General features: G+C 39.8%; 1 protein-coding gene across 2 annotated transcripts in view; it reads left to right on the top strand.

The window, feature by feature from the left end:
- Positions 1–27,339, top strand: part of LOC127448185 (collagen alpha-2(IV) chain-like) — a 145,811-nt gene that overhangs the window by 108,377 nt on the left and 10,095 nt on the right. For both annotated transcript variants that reach the window (XM_051710532.1, XM_051710531.1), the window contains 19 exons: positions 339–374; positions 6,843–6,917; positions 7,006–7,104; positions 7,427–7,648; positions 12,024–12,185; positions 13,240–13,410; positions 13,552–13,695; positions 13,865–13,996; positions 14,859–15,040; positions 15,170–15,233; positions 15,365–15,439; positions 15,535–15,642; positions 15,743–15,850; positions 16,054–16,125; positions 16,544–16,669; positions 16,769–16,885; positions 21,510–21,671; positions 22,496–22,594; positions 22,770–22,916. In XM_051710532.1, the coding sequence (XP_051566492.1) occupies positions 339–374; positions 6,843–6,917; positions 7,006–7,104; positions 7,427–7,648; positions 12,024–12,185; positions 13,240–13,410; positions 13,552–13,695; positions 13,865–13,996; positions 14,859–15,040; positions 15,170–15,233; positions 15,365–15,439; positions 15,535–15,642; positions 15,743–15,850; positions 16,054–16,125; positions 16,544–16,669; positions 16,769–16,885; positions 21,510–21,671; positions 22,496–22,594; positions 22,770–22,916 (2,301 nt within the window). The remainder of the gene's footprint in view (positions 1–338; positions 375–6,842; positions 6,918–7,005; positions 7,105–7,426; positions 7,649–12,023; positions 12,186–13,239; positions 13,411–13,551; positions 13,696–13,864; positions 13,997–14,858; positions 15,041–15,169; positions 15,234–15,364; positions 15,440–15,534; positions 15,643–15,742; positions 15,851–16,053; positions 16,126–16,543; positions 16,670–16,768; positions 16,886–21,509; positions 21,672–22,495; positions 22,595–22,769; positions 22,917–27,339) is intronic.

Genomic DNA, 27,339 nt, shown 5'->3' with positions numbered 1-27,339 from the left:
CTTTGGTGTATATGGTAATTGATCAATGGCCAATGTCGCAAATTTGCTTACATTTTAATATTGGCAGAAATAGTGCATAAATTGAAATAAAATCTTTAAATTACATCATAGTTCTTTCTTTTGCACAGTTCCTGCTATACATTGCATTCTGTTGAACTTTTGGACTACATTTATTTCCTTCGGGACAATATGCCAATACTGAATGAATTATTATTTTTATTTTTTTATTTTTTTTATGAGCAAGCAATTGCAGCAATCTATTGTATTCTGTACCTGTTTTTGTTTTTGTTTTTTAGCCTGTCTTTACATACTGTATCTATCTTACATCTGTTTTATAGGGGCCTGTAGCACAGAAGAGGAGTGGAATATTGCAGGTAGCTGGATTGGTGGAATCGCTCAAATCTACTTCAAGATCTTTCTCATGTCTTAGTACCTCATCACAGTCAATCCACCATGCATGGTCACTAATAACCATACTTTGGCATTGTTAACCATTTCATTTGTTTGTTTGTGTGTTGTGTTTTTTTTTTGCAGGCATCTTAATAGTACTTGCAAGGCAAAACTATATTGATATTCCTCAAAGAACGATTAGGGTGTAAGCCCTCTAACACTAAGTATTAAACTTCTGCAGTTGATTAAGACCAAAATGCTATAGACTCCATTCAAACTTTATTTTGTAGATCATTTTAACATTAGGTGTGCTGTCTATTTTTTATTTTTATTTTTTTTGTGCTGTTAAAGATTCGTTTTAGAATAAGTTTGAAAAGCTCAACTGATTGCGATGTTGGCATCATATTTGCATAACACATTTTGTTGTTCTTTCTTACATATATTTGCATACTAATTTGTGATTGGTCTTGTCTTCCTTGCTTATATTTAACTAATTAACCTTTACAGTATAAGATAAAACAAATAAATATGTTTTCAGAATCTACCAGCATTCAGTCCACCATTATATGTAGGGAATTTGCATAATGGTTAGTTTATGGCTTTAAGCTTATGCCTGTGTCATTTTCCAACCATTAATGCTAGGAATTTAGCTCAAAAAGGAAATGAACGATTGATTCAGGGAAAATTAAAAGAAACAATGTTTACGTCTGATCAAAGTCTTCAGCCAGCGATGAGTTGATCAGAACATACGATTAATTCTTACAGTAATACTACTTTCATGTCCGTTGAAAATAATATCACAAATAGATTGAAATACTCTTTATGAGCATGTAGCTTTTAGGATCGACAGATTTCAAGGGACCGATATGAATTTATCAAATACACAGTCAACTTCTCTGTGAATACAAACTACACTTTATTAACTAATCTGCAACATAAAACTAAACTAACACATAGACAAACAAACACAAGCTGGTGAGTGAGCTTTAATAAAAGATGAAATGGAAATTATCTGTAACAGAATAATGAACTTTATGTAGTCTATAGACCATGCCTTGAGAACCATTATTACATAAATAAGTATGCTTCAATTTGCAATCAGGTAAGAAATTGTTTATAAAACACCAGCACTTTCAGCAAAAGTTTGGAGGTTTGTACTTGTGTAAGTTGCATTGCTTTGGGTCTTTGTCTGTTGCATCAATGTTTTGGAATTCTGTTGAAGATAGTGGATGCCGTATAATGGAATGATGATGAGAGCTCCTCGGAACTTTGCATTCCGAGCTTTCCTGAACTCTACATTGTGTGGGATCTGGGAAGAGGGGCGCCGAAGAGAAGCGAAGCCAGCCGAAAAAGAGCGAAAAGTAGAGAGGGCTGAAATTGTCAGGCTGGTCTTTTAGCCTGTTCTGTTTGGTCACACCCTGAAGAGACTCTTAGGCTGTCAGAGTTGGCTTTTGAGATACCATGTGGTCATCTCTATCCTCCCCTCAGGATAATTAATTTACAACCCATTTTTCTCAGTTTTCAGCTCAAAAAGTGAACATTTTAATCATGAATTTCATAAGAGAACTATAACTGCAAATAACCCCAAAATACTTCACACCATCATCCTGGTATTTAAGAGACAATAAATTACATGCCAAACACTTGTACTTTCTTATTAAATTACAGTTATATTTCAGTTATAATGCATGATAAAAAAAGTCCTAATAGTTTGTTAGTTTTAAATACATTACTCATTATGAAAAACATATTTGTCAGGATTATCATCTGCATAGGATGCATTTGTCATTTTGTTAAGTATAATACTACACATGGCTGTGTATTTGGATAGTAGTGAAATAAGTAAAGTCCAAAGTCAAATGTTCATGAATTAAAGCTTCATGTGAGATGGTGAGCCAGAAACATGCCTCAGGATTAGTATAATAATTTTAAGTGTAGAGAGTTGGTTATACTGAAGAACAATGGAGGCCTTAGTTCTGTGATTTCACGGTGGCCAAATGACCTTATCAGTCATTTGATGAATTAGGGTTTATGTGATTAACAGCAAAGACAGAGGAGCTTCGCTGTGCTTCCCCCACAGTTAGGATTTGCCAGATGCGACAAACTCAGACTTGTTGGCACTGGAAGATGTTCTGTGTGGAATTGTTCAATTTCTCTTAGTTTACCTCAGCCTCAAAGTACTACATATTCCCCCCTCTTTAGCATCAAAGTTCGAAGTAGAAACATCAGCGATCACTGGAAAACAGGCAGAAGAAGCAGACAAACACAACAAACAACAAGACAACACCTCCATCAATGGCTAAAAGACTGGTGCAGAGTTAATGGATTGTTTGGTAATAGTGTTCTAGCGTTAATATGTTTCTTGGGGCATTGCGGTACTATTTGGAGTCTTCTGTGATGTGTCAGGTTTTGGAGTCATCTGTAATTATGTTTTGAGATTGGGGAACCAGTGTATTGTTTCAATGAGACTGGAGTGAATTGTCATGAATATGAGCAAATACTTGTGAAGCTGTGTCGACTGGAAGTCAGTTCGATTAGTAGGGTTCTTTCCTCCTTGTTTCTGTTGCTATTCAGAACCACAGGTGAAGGAATACCTGTTTAAAAACAAGAAAAAAAAACTGAGAGGTTGAGTGCTGTTTGGTGCTCTTCACTCTTGAAGTACCGGAAGGATAAGTCATAAATGTGAAGGATCGCATCCTTATGGACATTGATCCATGAGGTTCGATTGGGTAACATAATGCAGTAATTTTCTTTCTATTTGGTTGGGACTGTTTCTTGTCCATAATATCATGGCTTATTCGCACGAGGCTTTCTGAGTACTTGTTGAATTCATGGTGGCTCGTGAACGAAAAGCGTAAGGAGTCAGTACTGATATAGTGCCATTTACTTTTCTTACTTGTTCATTAAATTGGCTTAGCAGTTTGATTTCTTTATCAAGAGGAATGGGTGTTTCCTATATGTTTTTGGGTGTAAATTGTACACAACTAGTGTTGGGTGGCTAGGGTTTACTAATGTGAATTTAGTGTGGGGTAGTTTGGGTATAATGTACCTTAAACTAGGATGCCTTGCCTATTAGGAAAACTAACATTCTTTGACACCAGTGGATTTTCTTCACTCATTGCAGAAAAAACTAGCTTTGCTGTGATGCCATGTATCTTCCAATGCCAGCCCTTGGTTTTGATTGATGGGGCCTGAGACTGACAATGTATTGTGGGCTTTTCTTGAGTCAATCCTTTGTTTGACATAAGCCTTGTGTGCTAAGTCACGTAGTTGTCGAGCCGTCATTGTGCGAGGACAGGCTGTGATTCGTAGATGGTAGCTCACCATGGGATGTATGTTTCTGTGGAAGAGACTTTTGAAGACTCTTTCTTCATCCATCTCATGTTCGCTTCGAGACCTGAAGTAGGCTTGCTGGAGTCGGTGTTAATATGCTTGTACAGTCTCTTGCCAACTCTGTTTGGTGTTCAGGGTGGTAAACAGTCCTTGTTCAGACTCTGGGTTTGAAAATTATTTTATCAGGGCCTTTTGCAGAAGTTGGTAGTCAGACTTTGTGTGGGCTGACTGTCTGTCAAGAAAACTTTGCACCTCAAGACTGGATGTTATCCATAGTAGATAAAATGTTTGTTCCTTCCATCGTATGCCAGCTTTTGATTGGAGTATGCTGCTCTGTAGGGCAGGGGTGATGCTCTGGGACATCTGTCCATCTCGCCTTAATTCAAAGGAGTGCTTCAGTTCGTCTCTGACCATGTTGAGCTCATCTTTGGTGAGGTCAAGTTGTTGGGTCAGGGTTTAATTTGGTTCTGGGCATTTCCAGATGCCCTTCCAAGGCCTTGAATCTAGAGTTATTTTCCTTTTGAGTTCAGCTAGGGCATGGTCCAGTTGCAATGCAGTGTGCTGGAGTTTATTTTCCAGTTCCTCCTGGATGGCCTTTGCTTGCTGCTCACTGTGCTTAGCAGCTGCCAGTGCTTTCAAGCTTTTCAATTTCTTTCATTGTCTCTCGCTTTAGTTCATCGGATGCTTAGTGTCGAGCTTGGGCTTCCATTCCTAGCAGGTCTTTGCGGCACTGGGCATGTGTTAGCTCCTTTTGAGTCATTGTGGTCAGCAGCTTTAAGTCGTTTACTTCCTGTTTCATATGGTCAGCGTTCTTGCCGCTCAGTTTCATCTGGCCTATGATGTTGTGAGAACAAAATTTAAATGTAACTCAATCGATCATTGAGATACAGTATTTTAGTTTGATGACACGAGTGTGATGGAGGGAGAAATATTTAACAAATGCAAAGTAAGGAAGAGACCAAAGGTGTGTGTTAAGTTTGAGGCATAAATTACAAACACAAGCTGTATTTAATTGTAAGAAGCCACGGGATGTTAGCCGCTAACCTATAATGCTATGGCTATAGATTAGTCTTTCAATGTAAGACCGCTAACCCCAGAAAGCTTAGCTATACTGGCTGCTTTGTTGACAACATGTCGACAGCAGGTTGCACATGTGCAGTGAAGATTTGCACAGGAAATTTCTCTTAGTACTTCCCATAAACTCTCGTCATCATAGCAACACCAAGACCATTTCGTTACAAGCAAATATAACTTCAAGCAAGTTTTGCAGAGATTGAGATTAATCTCTAATGAAACGGCAGATCTAATGATCTCGGCGGATCTTAACTTGTCGTGCCAGTTTCTCTGGACACACACATATCAAGCAGGATTTCTTACTGCCGATACACCGTTTTACTGTAAATCTCTAGCATGATCAAGCATTTATTAAAATTACACTCGTGCACTGATGCACAATGGTACAAGAGATATTTATCATTTGTTCAGCGAGCAGGCACAAATGTGCGACCATCAATACTTCAGTGATTAAACCACAGACAGTTAAGATAGCCAAGTTGAATGCACTGGAACATCTCAATTTCATCAATCTAGCCATAAAATAAGGCAAATTAGGAAGAGGTAGAGAAACATCGCTCATCTCTTTACCCTTACCACACTGCAGGAGATTTCTTCATCCTGGCAGGGGGAAATTTTAAGCTCCTTTCTTGGAGTTTTCACTTTAACTGTAGAGTTAAATCCTATTTCTGTGCTATTTTAATGAGTGCTGAAGGCAGCGTTAAAGCTTTCAATCAAAAAAGGGAGGAAAATATGAGCTCTAACTTTTTTCATTGTCATAACAATCCAGCACACAATACATACGTCACACATGCGTCACTGTAGAGTAGTCTTCTCTTCTCTGTTCTGTTTCTGATCTGTTACTCATATTCAAAGAAGAGAATGATTGTGTAATATGATAAATAATATCAGTTTCCACCATTGAGATCTACCCGAATTCTCCACCATTGTAGGATAAAACAAATAAATATTTTGTTTTCAGAATTTACCAGCAATCAATCCACCCTTATATGTAGGGACTTGCTTATATAGTTTGTTTTGGAATTACATTCTTGCACCAATTATATGTAGGGAATTTGCATAATGGTTAGCTTATGGCTTTAAGCTTATACCTGTGTCATATTCCAACCATTTTTGCAACGAATTATGGTATGTAAAGGAATTAACAATTGAAAGTAGTATTACTGTAAGAATTAATCTTGCACTCCGATCAACTCATTACTGGCCGAAGACTTTGATCGGACGTAAACACTGGTTCTTTTAAGATTCCCAAAATCAATCGTTAATACCCTTATTGAAATTCCTTGCATTATTGGTTGGAAAATGACGCAGGCATAAGCTGAAAGCCATAAGCTAAACATTATGCAAATTCTCTATATATAATTGGTGGAGGAACACAATTCCAAAACCAACTACTGTATATAGCAAGTCCCAACATATAATGGTGGATTGAATGCTGGTAGATTACGATTTATTAGGATTTGTTTTATCCTACAACAGCCACTGTTGCACTGCACAGTGATGTACTGCTGTGTTCATATTGTGTTGGAATTACTCTAATTATGAGATGGCAACTCTGAGACTGTACTTCTAGCTGTTAATGTCCTCCGACTCAGAAATTATTTGTTTCTATGGCAACGCTCTTAACTCCAAGGTGCGGCCTAGTTGTTGATGACAGCAAAATATTTAATTACAACATTAATTCACTAATTTAGCTCTAGATGTTCATACACAATGTTTAAGAACAAAGCAAGCACACCAGGCAACACTGGCTATAATGTTACCTTTAAATGTTGAGGGCTCTTCCATGGGCAATTTACTTCTCCAGGTTTGGAATGCTGAAGCAAACTGAGGAAGGGTTAATGTAAAAATGTTTTATAAAATTCAGAGTACTTATAATTATGAGTTCAGTCAAGCATGAATGTTTTCTACTTGTCTAAACTCTTAATTACTGTTTGGACGTGATGTGAACACAGGATAATATTTGTAACTTTACAACTCTATAAGCCTATTGTGTAATTGTGGTCTTTTATTTTCTTGTCTTTGATGTTTGTTTGTTTTTTCAGGTGAGTGTTTTAGAGTCCCTGGGCCTCCAGGAGAAACAGGGCTGCCTGGCATTCCTGGGTTGGATGGATTTAATGGTAATTTATTTTAACCTTGTGACTGTGTAAAACTTGAAATTTTTGTATCTCTGTTTAAATGTTGTCCTTCCACCTCTGTGTGCTCTAGGAGTTCCAGGTCCCAAAGGATTACCAGGTCTTTCTGGAGAACATGGGACCAAAGGAGAGCAAGGTGAACCAGGAAGAGGAGGTCCTCCTGGACCGATGGGTAAGTAATAGAAGGGTTAGCCCATCCGATAGTATAGGTTATATAGGCTGTCATCTTGGGCCGTGACATGTTAGGAGGGGCCCCATGGGGTGGTCCTTAATAAATGAATAGGTCTTAACTTATGATGCAAAGACACTTAATGCCCAATCTACACTTATAGTAAACAGTGCATCACACATTTTGATTTACATGACCTCGCCAAGGGCTCCATAAACACTTGGGCAGGCCCTGGTTACCTGCTTGTATTTTATTATTCTTATGTTCACTTTAGCCCTGTCTGTTTGCTTTTCTCAGCTCTAATAATCTGATTTGGGCCAATTAGGTTCAGTTGGATTTCGAGGGGACTATGGACATCCTGGCTCCAAAGGTGAAGAAGGACCTCCAGGCCTCTCTGGGAAGCCAGGTTTGGATGGTGCTTTAGGGGTGAAGGGTGAACATGGTGAAGTTCTAGGGGCATCTACTGGAGCCCCTGGAGAACCGGGACTGCCAGGACAGAGGGGTGCTATTGGCCTTCCAGGAGACCCAGGCCCAAAAGGACACTCAGGTGAGAACCTCATCATTAGACAGGACCTTCCAACTTAGCTTTCACAGTCAGTTTATATTTAAGGCTTGGGAAACGTTTTTCTGTGTGCCGTTATATGTTGTTTACGGTCGGACGCACTAGCCTTTTAAAGTATACTCTTTTGAACGCAAGACAGTACAGACACGTTTGCCCCATACACTCTACAACTTCTTTGTGGTACTCTTTAGTACAGTCAACGCCAGTCTCATGTAGACAACACGCAAAGATGTTGACTGTCCACGTGTCTATAAAAACTGGGATGCACACTACAAAATTTGCATAGATTTACATTTACATTTATTCATTTGGCAGACGCTTTTATCCAAAGCGACTTACAAGAGAGGAAAACATAAGTGAATCATCTTAGGAGACAGTGGTATGAAAAGTTCTGTATTACAAAGTATCACTAGCATCATAATAGTATTCAAAACAGAATAAAGTGTTTTTTTTAATGACTGGTTAAGTGCTCATGGAAAAGATGTGTTTTTAGTCATTTTTTGAAGACAGAGAGTGAGTCAGCTTCACGGATGGAGTTGGGAAGGTCATTCCACCAACGTGGTATGATGAAGCTGAAAGTCCGGGAAGTGTTTTGGTGCCTCTTTGTGTTGGTACAACAAGGCGACATTCCTTTGCCGACCGCAGACTTCTAGTGGGCGTGTAGCTCTACATAAATGATTTTAGGTATGCTGGAGCAGACCCAGTAACTGTTCTGTATGCCAGCATCAGAGCCTTGAATTTGATACGTGTATCAACCGGTAGCCAGTGGAGAGAGACAAGGAGTGGTGTAACGTGCTCTCTTTGGTTCATTAAAGACCAGACATGCTGCTGCATTCTGGATCATTTGGAGAGGTCTAGTTGCACATGCAGGGAGGCCTGCAATGAGAGCTTTACAGTAGTCCAGTCTAGTTATGACAAGTGACTGGACAAGCAGTTGTGTGGCATGTTCAGAGAGGAAGGGTCTTATCTTCCTGATATTGTAGAGTGTAAATCTACATGATCTTGCGGTCTTTGAGATGTGGTCTGTGAAATTTAGTCTGTTGTCGATGGTTACCCCTAGATTTCTGACCGATTTGGAAGGCGTTACTGTAGTTGCACCCAGCTGCGTGGTGATGTTGTGTTCAACATCAGGGTTGGCTGGAAAGACAAGGAGTTCAGTCTTTGCTGGGTTGAGTTGCAGGTGGTGCTCCTTCATCCAGGCCGAGATATCCGCCACGCAGGCAGAAATTCGAGCAGTCACTGTGGTGTCGTTGGGCTGGAAAGACAAGTACAGTTGCATGTCATCAGCATAACAGTGGTAAGAGAAACCATGTGCTTGAATGATGGGTCCCAGTGATGTTGTGTATATAGAGAAGAGAAGTGGCCCAAGCACTGATAGTAGTAGTACGTGGAAAATCTATGTATACTTTGGCCTTTAACCTGTTTTCACTGCTCCATTTTCTGAGCTCAGGCCTGAATTGGACATAATATTAATGGCTGTAGTTCATCACCTCCTTGTATGTTAAACCTATCCAGATGTTAAATACCTCCTTAAGATCAGTCTCATAATCCAGCTCGTCCACTGCAATCAAAAAATATCAGGCAAAATCCCTCACGTTAGTTCCCCTCTGACTGACGTTGCGGAGGTGGACGAGCTGGATCATGCACTGATGGATGGAAAATACCATGGGGGGAGAAGGAAACGGAAGATGGCCATTATGCCTCTACTGGGTCTAGTAGTGGCTGGATTGTTCTATCACAGAATGGCATGTTTTAAGGAAGGACCCAAGTGCAGATGGCATCATTGAGCTTTTATTTAAAATAGAAAACAAATGTAACACAAACTCTCTTGAGGGAGAAAAGAACACAAACAAAACCAACTAAAATAAATACATGAAGAACTGAACCGACAGGGAAGGAAAAAATCCAGCACAGAACAGCAAACACGAAGAGCTAATAAAGGGAGAGAAATCAAACAGGTTAAAGAAGGACAGGTGAAACCAGTAAACTAATAATGAGCAGACAAGGAGGCGGGGTATGACGTAAGACTGAGAGACACGTGGCAATGCAGAAACTAAACAAAGCCACGCGCTCTCACAGACACAACACCCGAATGACACAAGCGCATATTGCCAGAGACAGAGGCAACATGCGCTCATGCCAAAGGACAGACAAGATGTGACTTGTGTGAGGGTTCGGGCACAAATAAACAGGCACCAAGACCGAAGCGGCCGAACCCCAGCACAACATGACAACAGATTGTGACTGATAAAACCAGGACAGTCCCGATTTTACAAGCCGTGTACTGCGTCCCGATGGATTTGAAGTCGGAATGCCTTTTGTCCCAATAATTAGTCTTAACTAGTTTGATTGCTAGTTTGATTTTAAATAGGCATTTTAAATTGGCTTTTTTGTTTTATGCTTTTTCTGATGTGGGAAATCAGTAGAGAGCAACGAAAGAAGTGGTCACTGCAATTTCATTAGGGTAATTTTCTCAGAGTGTCTATAACTGCGCAAAACTTCTCACGCCTCCGCTGCCTCCCACATCTGCTGCTGTCTGTCTGCCCAGAAAAAAAGATGCATTTTCTGCTGGATGCCAGAATCGAGAAGGAAATGGATCTTATGCTAAGTAGCACATAATAATATAAAAAAAAATTAATGTTATGCTAATACACATTAGTGTTTACTGCATGATGAAGCGCATACAGTATAAGAACAAAAAGAAAGCACGAAAAATGTCGGGGCACCATTTCTGCAAATAGCCTCCCTGGTTTTACTTGCATTGAATGTAAACGCAAAGATTATATCATGATCCTGCCTCTCTGGTCTTGTTCTATTCCTGTTTTGGCAGGATTGTAACCGTTTCCTCCGCCCATCTCTCAGGCTGTTCCATGTGCTGTGTTTCCCTCTCTCCCTTGTGTTTCTCATAGGTGCTCCTCAGCAGCGTAATCAATTCACGCTGCCCGTGATTATTGGCAGCACCTGTATCCAGTCTTTCTTTCCCCTATATATTCTCTCCTTTGTCTCGTCTTCTCATCCTTTGTCTCATGCCATATTGATGTGTTTAGTCTCCAGAGTTGTTCCTGTCTGTTTCCAGTTTTCCCCTGTTGGTTTGTTTTTAGTTCTAGTTTTGTCTTGTTGATTATTTTCTCCCTCGTGAGAGTTTTTGTTTGTATTTGCTTTGTGTATATTCAATTAAAAACCCCTTCATTGCCATCCTGCATCTTGGGTCCTTCATCAAAAATGTGACAGATTATGATAATTCTCAGTTATTTTAGTGGAATACCTGTTAACTGAGCTGCTTCAGCTGGGCTTGTTGTCATTTTACATATTGCAGTGCAGTGTTAAATACAAAATGTGGTTAAAGAAATATACAGTCTAATGGCCGCATCCAAGCAGACAGATGAAAGTTATAGGCTGCATTCATGGCAGTGAATTAATAACATCTACACCAGTAAATTACAAATAATACATTGGAAGATATTAATACATGTAGACAATAAGTATTTACATAAAATGGGTTGGACTATATGATTTTAACAGCCAAACTCAGATCCTTCCTACCATCCCCTATTTTTAAATGGGAATATGGGTAGCCTATTATACTGTGGAGTAGAATAGTTAGGCTACACATTTTATGTCTTATTATCGGACAAATCTGAAGGCTATGTGTAAATTCTGATTTTAAATTCACTGGTCGAGCTTTGGAGAGATGAGCATCTATGAATTTCAAATGATAAGCAGGTCGCTCACACCCAAGCGTCCTAGTGCTCGCTCTCTCTCATGAAAGTAAGCCTATTTCTTTACAGTGTAGGTCTATAGTCTTGTGAATTTATGGTTATTTTTGTTATTTTTGCAATATTAACTGACGAATTCATCTGATCTGAACAATTTAACAGCAGTGAACTGTATTCTGTCTCACGGTCTTGAGGAAGAATAGACAACGTTGCAGGTTGACCAATCAGAAGAAAGGGGTGTTTTAGGGCCACCCACATGTGCAAATTCATTTTTCACCTCTTTTAGTTTCTTTTTAGATGGAAAATCTAATAATCAAAACAAACAGTGTCCCGTGGCCATTTTTCCAGTTTCCTATTTTTAACTTGAGAATAAAAATCTAAAGTACGAAAAACAAGCATTATTTGTTTTTTAATATTGGTTTTGTAAATGATTAATAAAATAAGTAGTTTTTCCGATTTTTAGTTCTTAATTGAATATGAAAAGAACGAAGGATACACGGATTACCTATGTTTCCAGATCTAAAATAGTTTTTTTCTCTGTTTACAACAAATCAAATGTATGATTTTGTGGGTAGCATGGTGTAGTTGTTAAACCTTAAACAGTGCCATTTTTATAACAACAGGATGCATGTATTGTCACATAGGTATGGAGGGAATGCCTGGTATGATCGGCCTCAAGGGTGAAAGTGGCCCTCCAGGTCTTCAGGGAGAAATAGGAAGACCTGGACCTGAAGGGACATTTGGATATTCTGGACGGCCTGGGCACACAGGATCTCCTGGTCCACCTGGAAATATTGGACAACCAGGTAACACAACTGATGCTACATCTGTAGATGCCCTCAATGCAGGCTTTATACAGCTTGAAAACTTTAGCAAACGTTGCTTTCCCATTCATTTATTCAGAGTAAAACCATTCATTTCCAGTACCGAAACATTCTTTAAATGCAGCACCTTTTTTATGGAATTTTGAGGCCTTTATGAAATGGATATGGATATGTACTGTATATGTATGAAACTGTATCTTAAATTTTTTGGTCATGGGATCGCTAGCCATTAAGGCATTTTTAAACCAAAGTGGCAAATTCCCTGAAGGAACCCTGCTGAAGGGCACAATGGTGATACTCAATTGGAATCTTGGAAAATAAAAAAAACTCAGAAAGTGTTAGCTGATTTTGCTCTCATGTTGGTTTATAAAATACTCAGAAATGCCAGTACTTTTAATAAAAGAGGACTCCATTTTGAATTCATTGGCCAGTTTAGCCTAATTTAATAGCACTTAATCATTTAGCAGTAGAGCTTCATCCAGTGCAACTTGCAGTACACCAAATAGAGGGACACACAGCCAAAGCGAGATTACCTGGCATGCTCAATGATACGACTGATGAAGGATTAAGTGTTTTTTTGTTGTTGCAATCACTGGGAAAGCTCAATTCAGCATAATAAAAATTTATATTTCATGTCCAATTATTTCGAAAGTGTCCATGTAATAAGCAGGACTATGTGCTGTCAGCCAGCCATTACACAAAAAGACAGCTTTGCATTGGTATCCTGATCACCATGTCAGGTTTATTTTGAGATCAGCTAAATGTAAAATTTAATATGTTGTTTCATTTGTTAGTTGCTTTTCCATCTCTCTCTTATATATATATATATTAATTTTGTGAAGATATTCACACATAAGAACATCTTATATACAGTATGTCTGCAATTTCAAGCATTAATGCATAAGCCTTTAGATCAACAGGTCTTTAAGATCATGAGTAAAAATATTGTACATTCTGTCAGGTGTCTCCAAACTTGTGACTGGTACTGTTCATATTGTGCAGTCATTTTGATTGGCTGTTTGATTTGTCTCTGTAGGTCCAAGTGGAGTAAGGGGAGATCAAGGTGACCCTGGTCCTCCTGGGTCCTGGGGATTTAAGGGTGTCATTGGAGACCCTGGAAATGTTGGTGTGCCAGGAAATATTGGGCTACCAGGAGATCCTGGACAACAGGGGCCTTTCGGTCACCGTGGTCTCCAAGGGCTCAAAGGTCAATGTTCTCTAGTATTTAATGTAACGTTGCAGACATTTAGGAAAATATTTTTCATACTATCAGAATGCAAGTCATGGCACTGAAATCTGCATGTTTTACTTGTAGTTACATTGTCTTTTAATTTTTAAAACCACAAAGGTCTCAAAGGAGGTCAGGGCATGACAGGCTTCCCTGGAAAGACTGGTCAGGAAGGTATAAAAGGATTTGCAGGACTGCAAGGAGAGACAGGCTCCCCAGGACAACAAGGTGCAAAAGGGGAAACTGGCTCTCCAGGTCAAAAAGGTGAAACTAGATCATAATTCCTACAGTATATGTTAATCATTGTAGGCTATATACTGTATTCTTGATGGGTTTAATGGTCATTTGTAATATAAAATAATATCTTGGAAGTTGACATGCCAAAATATGTGTTCATAGACATTCCATTGTCTTGTAAATGCTTGTTCTCAAGGTGACAGAGGGCTGATGGGGCCTCCGGGAGAAAAACCAATCATACATATAACACCTCATATGAAAGAAGTCATGAAGGGGGCTAAAGGTGACCATGGAAATATGGGAGATCCTGGCTTCACTGGTCCCAGAGGTGGCTACATTCATATTTCTTTATTGCTGAATGGCACAATGAGCAATATGCGATATATAAACTACAAAAAGCTATACGAGTTCTAACTGTAATAACAAGCCTCAATGAATATCTCATGTTGAAAGCCTCATTGCTACATACAGTGTCTCATTTACATGCAGAAGAATATTCTGATATTAATCAGAATTTGGTCATATTCCAATTATGATTGCATCATGTGAACATGTTAATCTCCTCAGTAAACCAATATTTGGTTACTAGAAATTTGATTAAGCCTTTATTAATCAGAATTTTGAGTCACACTTAGCCAACACCTTATTTGTAATATCCACAGTAACTGAATATTTATTTAGATCTGCACATGTGCAAATGAAAGTAATATGTGCTGTAAGATACAAGCCGTTTTGTGAAAATTAAACTATCAAAGAAATAGAAAAAGAACAGACAAACATCAATTAAGTTAATGAACATTCATTGAGTTTACTTTTTTTTTTTTTTTTTTTTTTTTATACAAACATTGTTGATTAAATTACTGTACGGAATTACTAAAAATACAGCGTAATACATGGCAAGGGTTATCATCTCCTGCATTTAATGAAGAAAAAAGCAGGAAAAGAACACTCATGTCTTACATGCATTTACAGGGCCTAATTTTAATTGTTGTGGAGCATGTAAACCCATTTTTCAGAATTAAGGCTTAACCAGAAAATGGACCTTAACTGGAAAATAATATGCATTTAGAAATTATCAATGTAGAATCACCAGCATTTTGCTGATGTGAATAAATGAATAAATAGGACGAGATTACACTTTCAGACAGTAGATACCTATTCCTTCTCTTTCCAACTGCCTTTTTGTCCAGGCCAAAAAGGTTTTCCAGGTTTTCCAGGAAAAGAGGGGGAACACGGACATCCAGGGGAGCCCAGTGATAAAAAAGGTTCTCCTGGTCTTCCAGGAGAAAAAGGATATCAAGGGCCAAAGGGAATGCCAGGCTCTACAGGACTCCCTGGAATAGAGGGTTTCCCTGGAATGTCTGGACCCAGGGTAAGATGATGAGTTCTTTCATATGTATTTAAAACATGGAACAAAATCCTTGCAAATGGTGTCCTTTTAGAATATTTAGGTGTTTTGCTTAAGTTTTTGTGACTTTTGTTTTGTGCATTAATATTGCAGGGTGACAAAGGCTCACCTGGTGCCTATGGACGATCAGGAGACCCTGGAATCAAAGGAATCAGAGGTACTTATAAATGAAATCTCTGACATGTCAGTGTTAGACTTAATGTACTGTATGCTTTTCTGATTCTGCTTGATGTTAGACAATAATTAAAATACAGTCAAAAAGGTTTACCCAAAATGTTTGTGCTTAAGGTGACTTGGGTCCAACCATCAACCTTCCGGGATCAACAGGACTGAGAGGTGAAACTGGGTTCCCTGGAACTTCAGGTGAGGAATTCACATATTCTACAATGTTCATGATACTGTTATGACCTTCTTACTGTTCCCGTAAACCTCTTCTTAATTGGGATTGCCTCTCTTAGGTGAAAAGGGTCTGGCAGGTCAACCTGGAGATAGAGGAAGCCCTGGTTTTGATGGCATTGAGGGGATGAAAGGCTACTCAGGTGAACCTGGAAAGGCAGGACCACCAGGTACAAGAGACAGTCTTGGTTGCCATGCATTGACTAAACACATTCTTGATTTTTCAGAATTATCTCTACTCAAACTGATCAACTGTGTTTAACTTGTCAGGCTCCGATGGCCTTCAGGGTTTCCCTGGAAACCAGGGTCATAAGGGCTGGCCAGGAGAATCAGGACAGCCAGGAACCCCTGGAATCCAAGGCCAACCAGGACAAAAAGGTCTGCAGTTCAATTTGTCAAATGAAATTTCAGAAATTCATTTACGCTCATATACCCTGTATGCCCACTGTGTGGAGGCACAATACAAGTAAAATGAAAGCATTACCGAACTGTCTAGTCAGTTCAGGTGTTAAACAGTAATGGGAGCTGTTAGATTAATATTTTAATATTTTTAATTGTTTGTTGACTTCTATTTTCTCTAGGATTTCCTGGTCTAAAAGGCATTTTTGGATTGGATGGCCTGAAAGGTCAAAAGGGGATACAGGGGGTTCCAGGTAACTCTTCCGTAGTATTTGTATTCTTGTCATATACTCATGGTGAACCCTTTGATGTATGAATTATTAAATCACAAAAGAAACAAAAATATCCTTTATATTAAAATCACTTTTATAATAAATATTTTATTATATACTTAATAATAACATTAAAAATATATATATATATATATATATATAATAATTCCCAGTTTCTCAAAATGATTTATCCACAGTTATCCACTGTAGTGGATGCTATGCATTTAGGATTTTATGTAATGTAAAGTAACCCAATGGCAATTTGTAGGTAGGCAAAGACTATGCCCTTGTGAAACCATAAACCTTCAATAATGAAGCTCACAATAAGTTATACAATTATGCAAAAAAAAAAAAAAAAAAAAAAAAATTATGATCTTGTGTCATTTTTGTCCCCTGCAAGGTTCTGACTACTCAGGTCCTCCAGGTGACCCTGGAACAAAAGGAGAGATAGGAGAGACCGGTATCCCCAGCACAGAGGTTGGCCTCCCGGGAGCTTTGGGCCTCAAGGGTTCCCTTGGAGATCCTGGTAGCTTGAAATGCCAATCCTCCACTGAGTTTTGAGCATTGTTTGTTTGATGCAACTGTGTAATAACTCTAAAAACTGACAAGCCTGCTGTGTTTACAGGTGCTAAGGGTACATCTGGGCATCCAGGTGAACAAGGGCCTCCAGGTCCACAAGGATTCTCTGATACACAAGGAGTGTCAGGTGACCCTGGCTTTCCTGGCAGTAAAGGGCTTCCAGGTGAAGTACATACAGTATATTGTAAATATGTGTAAATTGTATATTTATAATAAATACTAGTAATGAGTACTAGCAGAGACAGGATGGCATTTTTATCAGATTTTATTGATGATTTGACATCATTTGATGTAGTCTTGAAAGCAGTTTTGAGGATTTTGGGCTCTCACCCATTCAAGTAGATAGGAACTGTACCAAGGAGGTCTATAATACATGGAGAGAGTATTAGCTTTCCCATTCATCTCAGTGGAAGTTGCTTGGCACACAGTCTCAAGCCCTTTGCTAGCAATACTGAGCTGTATCATCAAAGAATCAGAATCAGAATCAGCTTTATTGCCAAGTATGCTTACACATACAAGGAATTTGTCTTGGTGACAGGAGCTTCCAGTACACAACAATACAAAAACAATACAAAAACAGCAGCAAGACATAGATAATAATAAAAAATAAAAATAAAACTAATTATAGACATACATACAGACACATACATACATACATACACACATACACATGGGTAGTGCAAATCTAATACAATCTGTTATGTACAGTGCAAATACAAATCTGTTATGTACAGTGCAAATGTTTTTTGTTTTTGTTTTTCCAGAGGAATGAAATGGCAGGAGAGGTTGGATGTGTTGGATAAATATAAAAAAAGACTAAACTGTGTATTGCACATAGTTATTGCTCAATGGGGCAATTTAACTGTTCATGAGATGGATAGTCTGAGGGAAAAAATGTTCCTGTGCCTGTGCTCAGAGCTCTGAAGCGTCGGCCAGAAGGCAACAGTTCAAACAGGTAGTGGGCAGGGTGAGTGGGGTCCAGAGTGATTTTTCCAGCCTTTTCCTCACTCTGGAAGTGTATAGTTCTTGAAGGGGGGGCAGGGGGCAACCAATAATCCTCTCAGCAGTCCGAACTGTCCTTTGTAGTCTTCTGATGTCTGATTTCGTAGCTGAACCAAACCAGAGAGTTATTGAAGTGCAGAGGACAGACTCAATGACTGCTGAGTAAAACTGTATCAGTAGCTCCTGTGGCAGGTTGAATTTCCTCAGCTGGCGAAGGAAGTACAACCTCTGCTGGGCCTTTTTGACAATGGAGTCAATGTGGGTCTCCCACTTCAGGTCCTGTGAGATGGTAGTGCCCAGAAACCTGAATGACTCCACTGCTGCCACAGTGCTGTTTAGAATGGTGAGGGGGGTCAGTGTTGGGGTGTTTCTTCTAAAGTCCACAATAATCTCCACCATTTTGAGCGTGTTCAGCTCCAGGTTGTTTTGACTGCACCAGACAGCCAGCTGTTCAACCTTCCTTCTGTATGCAGACTCATCATCATCTCGGATTAGGCCGATGACAGTGGTGTCGTCTGCAAACTTCAGGAGCTTGACAGAGGGGTCCTTGGCAATGCAGTCGTTGGTGTAGAGGGAGAAGAGTAGTGGGGAGAGCACACATCCCTGGGGGGCACCAGTGCTGATTGTACAGGTGCTGGAAGTGAGTTTCCCCTGTCTCACAAGCTGCTGCCTGTCTGTCAGAAAGCTGGTAATCCAGTGACAGATAGACATGGGAACAGAGAGTTGGTGTAATTTATTCTGGAGTATAGCTGGGATGATGGTGTTGAAAGCTGAACTGAAGTCCACAAAAAGGATTCTTGCATATGTCCCTGGTCTGTCCAGATGTTGCAGGATATGATGCAATCTTATGTTGACTGCATCATTCACAGACCTGTTTGCTCGATAAGCAAATTGAAGGGGATCTAGAAAGGGTCCAGTGATGTCCTTCAGGTGGGCCAACACCAGTCTCTCAAATGACTTCATGACCGCAGACGTCAGGGTGACAGGTCTGTAGTCATTAAGTCCTGTGATTTTTGGTTTCTTTGGGATGGGGATGATAGTGGAACGTTTGAAGCAGCATGGGACTTCACACTGCTCCAGTGATCTATTGAAGATCTGTGTGAAGATGAGGGCCAGCTGGTTAGCACAGGATTGAAGACACGCTGGTGAGACGCCATCTGGGCCCTGTGCTTTCCTTATCCTTTGTTTTCGAAAGACACGGCTCAGATCATCTTCACAGATCTTAAGTGCAGGTTGAGTAGCAGGAGGGGGGAGGAGGGGGGTTGCAGGAGGTGTTGGTGTTTGTGTGAAGTGAAGGTCAGAGTGGGTGTGAGGTGTGAGACTGGGCCTTTCAAATCTGCAGTAGAACACATTCAGGTCATCAGCCAGTTGTTGGTTCCCTACAGGGTTGGGGGTAGGAGTCCTGTAATTTGTGAGTTGTTTCATGCCATTCCACACTGATGCAGGGTCGTTAGCTGAAAACTTGTTTTTCAGCTTCTCAGAGTATCTTCTTTTAGCCACTCTGATTTCCCTGTTCAGTGTGTTCCTGGCCTGATTGTACAAGACTTTATCCCCACCCCTGTAAGCATCCTCTTTGGCCTGACTAAGCTGCCTGAGCTCTGCTGTAAACCACGGTTTGTCATTGTTGAACTTTAAATAAGTCCTAATAGGAATGCACATATCCTCACAGAAACTGATATATGATGTAACAGTATCTGTGAGCTCATCCAGGTCTGTGGCTGCAGCCTCAAAAACACTCCAATCCGTGCAATCGAAGCAGGCTTGTAGTTCCCGCTCTGCTTCATTGGTCCATCTCTTTACAGTCCTTACTACTAGCTTGGTTGATTTTAATTTCTGCCTGTAGGTTGGAAGAAGATGAACCAGACAGTGAACAGAGAGTCCCAAAGCTGCTCTAGGGACAGAGCAATATGCATCCTTTATTGTTGTGTAACAGTGATTCAGTATGTTCCTGTCTCTGGTGGGGCATGTGATGTGCTGTTTGTATTTGGGCAGTTCACGTGTGACATTTGCTTTATTAAAATCCCCAAGAATAATAATAACTGAGTCCGGGTATTGTTGTTCCATGTCTGTTTTTTGATCAGCCAGCTGTTGCAGCGCAGCATTCAAACACACATTTGGCGCGATATACACACTCACCAGAATAAACGAGGAAAACTCCCACGGCGAGTAGAAAGGCTTACAGTTAATAAAGAGCACTTCCAAATTAGGACAGCACATCCTCTTTAACGTTGTTACATCTGTACACCAACTTTCATTGATACAAAAGCATGTTCCACCACCTCTCATTTTCCCCCTTATCTCCGTGATGCGATCCACTCTGAACAGCTGAAAGCCCAGCAGATGTAACGCGCTGTCCGGAATGGCTTCCCTCAGTTAGGTTTCTGTGTAGCACAAGGCAGCAGAGGTTGAAAAGTCCTTGTTTGTGCAGGTGAGGAGATGTAGTTCATCCGTTTTGTTAGGAAGAGAGCGGAGATTCGCTAAGTGAATACTCGGCAGCGCTGTTCGAAATCCGCGCCTATGGAGTTTGACCAGTGCACCGGCTCGTCTTCCTCGCCTGCGTCTCTTGAACAACAAAGCCGCGCCTCCAACTAAAATGTCTAGCAAAACGTCTGAATATTCAAAAACCAGGAAAAGATTGTCCAGTACATGCTGTCGAATGTTCAACACAAAGGCAAAAGACAGAGGAAAATGTAAGTCCATGTAATCTCCACCATCCACCATCTTAGGATAGACTTCCCAGCATGGTCTAAGGGGGAGCTAAGGGGAAGCATTTCTCCCCCAGTGGTGTAGTAGTGACCGAGTTGGGCATACTGTGAATTCTGTGAAGTTTAATTGCATAAATTGTACAAATATGTTTACTTTTAGCTGGCTAGCAGCAAAGTTAATATACAGCGAAAATTATGGTGACTCTTGCTTTGCTGGCACATCAGCATTTAACTCTAGATGCTAGAAATATCCCGCCCCTTACTGAAACTGAAAATATAATTGGCTGCTCAGCTGAGTCGAACTGTCTATCTTGCCTGTGCCTTCAGTTGTGCTCCACCTCCCGCTGCTCCGTGCATGTTTAGAGAGGATCTCTGGATCTTCCAAAAAATACGCACACTCAATTCAGTCAACGGTGCTGTGGTATCACCTCAGTAGATTGAAAAGATATGGGTCAAAATCCTACTCATTGTTCTAGTGGCCATGCATATCATCACTCATTTTAGGTGAGCATACACAAAATCCTTAGAAAGATAGGTGGTCATACGGCGTGTGCCTGCGTATGCCCTAGACTACACTACTGTTCTTTCTTATATTTTTTCCTTGCACCAGTTGTCCATGATTTCAGATTTTTTTTTAATATATACGGTGTGTATATATATATATATACATACATACATATAGTATATTGCCTTCAAGGGACTTAAATACTAGTGGTCTAACCCTAACCCACTGTCATGGCCACTGATTGAACTAAATAGCCTTAAAGGGAGTTAAATACTTGTAAACTAGTAAAAGACCATATTTTTACAGCCTTATTTTAAACATTATGTAAAATTGGATTAAAATAACACATATTTTGTCAATTATAAGGTAGATAAGTAACATTTCCCCATACAATTATTAACTTTAGCTAGAATGCATAACAACTTAAAAATATATATATTTTACTGAAGTTTCTCTTGCTTAGAAACCAGCCCTTACAGTTTGAAGATGTTTCCTAAAGAGTGAACTAAAGAATCTGTGAACTAAAAAGGATTTTATGGCCCTTATGCCTTATTCTAAGTACTATCATCCTGCAGGCTTTCCTGGACCCAGAGGGATCCCAGGTGATCTGTCTCCATTCGGAGTGAAAGGAGAGAAAGGAAACCCAGGGGTATTTGGACTCAGTGGAGAAAAGGGAGTCCAGGGGGACAGAGGAGAAAGAGGACTGGCAGGAGAACCTGGAGTGTCAGGAAGAAGAGGTAGACTTTAAAATGTGAATATTGTGAGGCTCATTGCATTAGTGAAATTACAACTGCAGCCTTACAATAATAATGTCAAGCCTTTACATCATTGCCAAAGTATTACATCATACACCTTCCAATTGAAGACAGAAAAAAGACAAAAGCAAACAATCTTCTCACATAAATCTCATTAATGTGTTTAGATAGTAAAATGCATTGTTTTACACTTACATACTGTACATTTTCCCCAAAAGGCATTTGAACACTTTTGAATTATTAAGCCACACTTAAAATGTCTGGATATCATTGGATAAGATACAAAATGTCAAACCAAGTGGCATATGCAAAGAAATGGTGCTAGAGCTTTTCTCTGAAATTACTTCAGTTTTCTGAGCCATTTCTGGGTCTGAGCCAAGCTGATTTTTAGTAGATGTAGTACTGTAGATGTAAGTTCACACAGGTGCCCTAGCAGAGTAATCACAGGTGTAGTCCATCACATTAACTAAGGACATGTTTGACAACCACAAAGTGTCCAAATACTTGTTGTCTTCATTTTAAACAGCATATACAGTACGGTGTATTGTTCTGAAACCAAACAGACTTCCTTTTTCTTTTTTGTTAAATTTCTGCTTAAAGTATGTTTGTGCTATACTTTATTTTAAAATAAATACCAGCTGGTCTGAAATATTGTAATCTAATACAATATCATTTCATGCATTTTGGTGTGACATTTTTATGTGTACAAAATACCTATTGGGGCAACTGTATGTTGCTCCCTTTGTTCAGGAATGAAACTTATTGAAGAACTTGAATAATGTAGGAAAGTTTTATTTCATTTAAAGGTGAAAAAGGAGAACCAGGAATGATGGGATTTCCAGGAAGACATGGTTTTCAAGGCAACATGGGCCCTGTTGGACCTAAAGGAGATACTGGACCCCCAGGTGATTAGTTGCAACAATCACTTATTTGTCTCAATTATCATTTTTAATCTTGAATACACCATATGTTAATATTCAAAGGCGACGTGTGTAATTTCTGCACCACATTTTTTTACAAAATAATTGGCTTTTTGTCTAGTATGACCGCTCCTTTATTCTTTCTTACATGTTCTGTCAGGTTTTCCTGGCTCACCTGGTGCTAAAGGACTCCCACCTGTCCCAGAAAAATTACCAGGGGAAAGAGGACCACCAGGTTCAATGGGTATTCAAGGACCACAGGGACATAATGGAAACATAGGCCCTGCTGGACCTCCAGGTGATCCAGGTAGGAGAATATAAACTTTAACCATGTATATGACTTGTGAAAAATCTTCTGTGCTGTTACTGTGTAACATAAAGGCTTAGTTCCAAAACTGCTTTGTTGTACACTGTGTACAGTACATAGACAGCTGCCTTCTAAGGCAGCATTTTAATGCCTAGTGGACACAACACGACTCAAGCTCGTCTCCTTTGATGCTTTGAATCGGCGACTGGTCTGCGACGAGAAGTCTCAGATCTCACAACGAACGGTCTTATTGTGCACGCACTCCTGCAACAGGCTGTGATGAGTCCCAGATGCTACGACAGTTTTCAAAACAGCTTGAAATTTAGACGTCTTGTCATTAGGTGTGAGCACTGTCCCGACGAGTGAGAGACCATTATGAGCCAAAACCAGTGAAATATAGAGAGAGCGCAAGAGAAGGGCAAGGTATTAGGAAGCAGAAGATGTTTTTTCGCCAGTTACGTGCAGATTTAAAGGGAAATAAGCATACCATTGGAAAATTTTAAAAAGCGATTGCATAAACATGCACATTAAGGACACAGATATGAGCAGCATGCACATTAGAAGCTCATACAGGTACTGCACTAATATAACTCAGAATTCTGCTCTAAACATCACGTTTGCAAATAATTACTGTAAGTGAAACCATGTGGTGGTTTTCTAGCGGTTTCTTTATGTATTTTAATTTTTTGTTCTTTATTATCATTACACAGATGTAATGATTGATATGTCCTCATTAAATCAGAGACTCTCTCCTTGAAATCCGAACACAAGTGGTTAAAAGAGACATAGGGTGTAACGGTGATGTGTCTCGCATGGACACTTGTTATTGGATCACCCAAAACGCACCGTAATACCAGTGTACACATGGCCTCAGTCAGGGATGTATGGTCGTGTGGTTGATACACTACAGTCCTGTACTGTGCGCACCAGCACGACGAAAAACAAGACTGTGAGTCGCAGTGCACCAACGTGCTGTGTACGCTTGGTTTAACTGTCGTGGAGTGATTTGGGATGCTTTACATTCAACTCTACAGTCAGCAACTCATGTCATACAAATAGGGCTCCACACGCAAAGTGCACGTAAGACGCCCATTGTATAAAGGGGCCTCAGTTTGTTCCTGTGAGGCAGCAGATGCCCTAACCTGTAAGGCTGAGTACCCTGCAAGGAACAACCAGTGGTACCTTTCTCCCATTGCAACAAAAGACTCACAATTGGTTTCTATAGACCATGGCTTGAGCATGTTGCTACACTAATGATGCAATACCCTAAATAAACAAAAAGTACGTTGCACACACAAATATAGTCACTTTTTTATTAGATTAAACTACTTTTATCAGTACTGAACTAATAATATGTATAATAAATTTTTCTCTTGCTTCATCTGCCATCTTGGATGGATTTTCTTTCACTGAGCTCGTCCCAATTCATGGGCTAGATTGCATTCTCTGTGAAGCATACAGTACATGCAGTGCTGGGTGGATTACTTGTTAATTGTAATTTGGTACTAATTACAAATTACATGACAAAAATTTAATCAGTAAAATAATCTCGTAGATTACTTTTTGGGTAATCTAATCCTATTACTTTTGGATTACTTTTGGATTACTTTCAACATAATTCTATTTTATTTTATGTCACATGCATAAAAATTATTATTTTTATTTTGTTATTAACATTTTGTATTGATTCCAAGATAGACAAAAATAAATGTAACCACAAAATGATGTCATGAATCAACTTATAACCCATTATAACATGGGTTGTGTCCCCATCTTCTGACTGGCATCACCAGCAGGTGGGTGAGTCTTTAAGACCAAGCCTAGACGCAATCTAGAGGGGGTCCAGTAGAACCGATGCAAAATCTTAAATTGCATCAGACGGATCCTTGCATCTCTAGATGCAGACCTGATGCTTTTTAGGATCCTAGCCCACTCTCCCTCCTCCAATACCAAGTTTAAATCTTTCTCCCATAATCTCCTGAGAGAAGACGAAGCTCCATCCCCTAGACTCTGAATTAACGGAGTAATACACAGAAGCTTCATGACCTTTCCCATAAGCAGTACTCACCATTTCCAAAGTATCTGCTGCTTTAGGGGGGTGTACACCACTCCCAAAAACAGTACAGAGCAGGTGGCACAGTTGTACAAACCTAAAGAACTGGGATCTAGGAATCTTAAAATGTTGAACCAAATTATCAAAAGATCTCAGTACTCCACTCTCATATAGGTCACCGAGTGTAGTAACCCCCCTCCCAATCCACTTATTAATATGTAACTTAGGGTTCAGCCATATGCTTGAGGCAACAATTAAATAAATGTCCGAATTAAACACTGGACACTTTAGTCCAAACCACGTGCAAATGCGAAATAACGGGGTGTGACTTAACTTCTCCGATTAGTTTGATCAAAAGGCTTTGCAATGGCGAAATAGGGGCAAGAACTTCTTGTTCAATAAAAAACCAGGGAGAGGCTCTCTCAGGTGGAAGTGACCAATGAGCCAAATATCTGAGACCGAATGCATAATAATAAAACAAAATCTTGGGTAGGCCTAACCCACCTTTGTCAATCGGCCTATGTAACTTATTGAAATTTAACCTGGCACGCTTACCATTCCAAATGAAGGACTTCGCTATGCTATCAAATTGCTAGAAATAAGAGAGGGGGACATCTATAGGGAGAGATTGTAACAGGTAGTTGAAATTTGAATTACATTAACCTTCCCAATCATCGATAAATGTAATGAAGCCCACCTGTCCACATCATTCAAAAACCTTTTTATTAAGGGATCAAAATTAACTCTGATTAAATCAGACAAATTTGCTGGGAATAAAATTCCCAAATACTTAATGCCCTGTTTGGGCCACTGTAAGGCACCCAGCTGGAAGGCCGTTACTGGACAGTACGCTGTCAAAGCCAAAGCTTCAGATTTAGACCAATTGACTTTGTATCCTGAGAACTTGGAAAAGGAATTAATAATTCTGTGGAGGCAAGGCATAGATCTAGTGGGGTCAGAGACGAATAATAAAATATCATCTTCGTAAAGCAGAAGCTTATGCACCACACCTCCTGCAATCACCCCTGGAAAATCATCCTCCTTTCTTATCGCGGCTGCTAATGGTTCCAGGGCAAGACAGAACAATAATGAGGAAAGAGGGCAAACCTGCCGAGTGTCCCATCCAGAGTAAAATAATCTGAAATTAATCCATTTGTTTGTACTGCTGCTACAGGGTGTTTATAAAGTAACTTAATCCAACCAATAAATGTACTCCCGAACCCATACATTTCCAAAATCTTAAAAAGATAATCCCATTCTACCATATCAAACGCCTTTTCGGTGTCAAGTGAGATGGCAGCGACCGGAGACTGATCATTCGCTACTGACCACATGATATTGATGAGACGCCTGATGTTATCAGAAGAGCTGCAGCCCTGAATAAACCCCACCTGATCTATATGTATAAGAGATGTCATAACCTTACTTAATCGGTTAGCCAAAATTTTTGACAAAATTTTTACATCTAGTTGGATCAGGGAGATTGGACGGTAACTTTTACACTCACTTGGATCTTTGTCCTTTTTAAGAATCAGACTGATCCAGGCTTGTGTCATGGTTGGTAGAAGCTTTCCATTCTTTAATGATTCAGTATAAACTTCTAACAAAAGTGGAGCTAGTTCTGTAGCATAGGATCTAAAAAATTCTGCGGCAAAACCATCTGTCCCCGGAGCCTTGCCTGTAGGTAGGGACTTAATTACCTCGTCAAGCTCCTCCAAGGTTATTTCAGAATCAAGAGCATTTTTTTGCTCAGTTGTCAGTTTAGTTAGATCTAATGGTTCCACAAAGTTATCTTAATATCTTCATCGGTAGACGAAGACGTGGGACTATAAAGATCAAGATAGAACGCTTTAAAGGCATTATTAATACCAATGGCTGAGGTAAAAATTTCACCACCAGCAGATTTCACTGAGGGAATGATGGAAAGAGACTCTCTCTGCTTTATATATAGCCAAAAGCTTCCCTGCTTTGTCCCCCGACTCAAAATATGACTGTCTTGCCCTGAATAACCAAAACTCCACTTTCTGCGACAAAATAGTATTATATCTATATTTCAATCGGGTCAATTCTCTGAGGCCATCAGATGACATACGGCGCTTCAGCTCTGCCTCTGCACTTTTAATATTTCCTTTATATTAAAAAACAAAAACATTCACAGAACTGTCTCAAAGGTGTGTTCCTTCACAAAACAAATTCCAGCCGATATAAAGCCGTTCATTTTCCTTGGAGAGACAAACGAATCTTCAGTGAGCCAGCTGTTGAGTGTAGCAGATGACATAATCATTCCAATGTCCCATGAAAATACTCCACAAATCATATCCAGCCAGCAGGAGGCATAAGCACAAGGAACTGACAGATTCATCCATAGCT

The sequence above is a fragment of the Myxocyprinus asiaticus genome, chromosome 11 (assembly GCF_019703515.2).
Source record: "Myxocyprinus asiaticus isolate MX2 ecotype Aquarium Trade chromosome 11, UBuf_Myxa_2, whole genome shotgun sequence".
NCBI classification, from domain to species: Eukaryota; Metazoa; Chordata; class Actinopteri; order Cypriniformes; family Catostomidae; genus Myxocyprinus; species Myxocyprinus asiaticus.
This window is presented reverse-complemented; position numbering and strand designations above follow the sequence as displayed.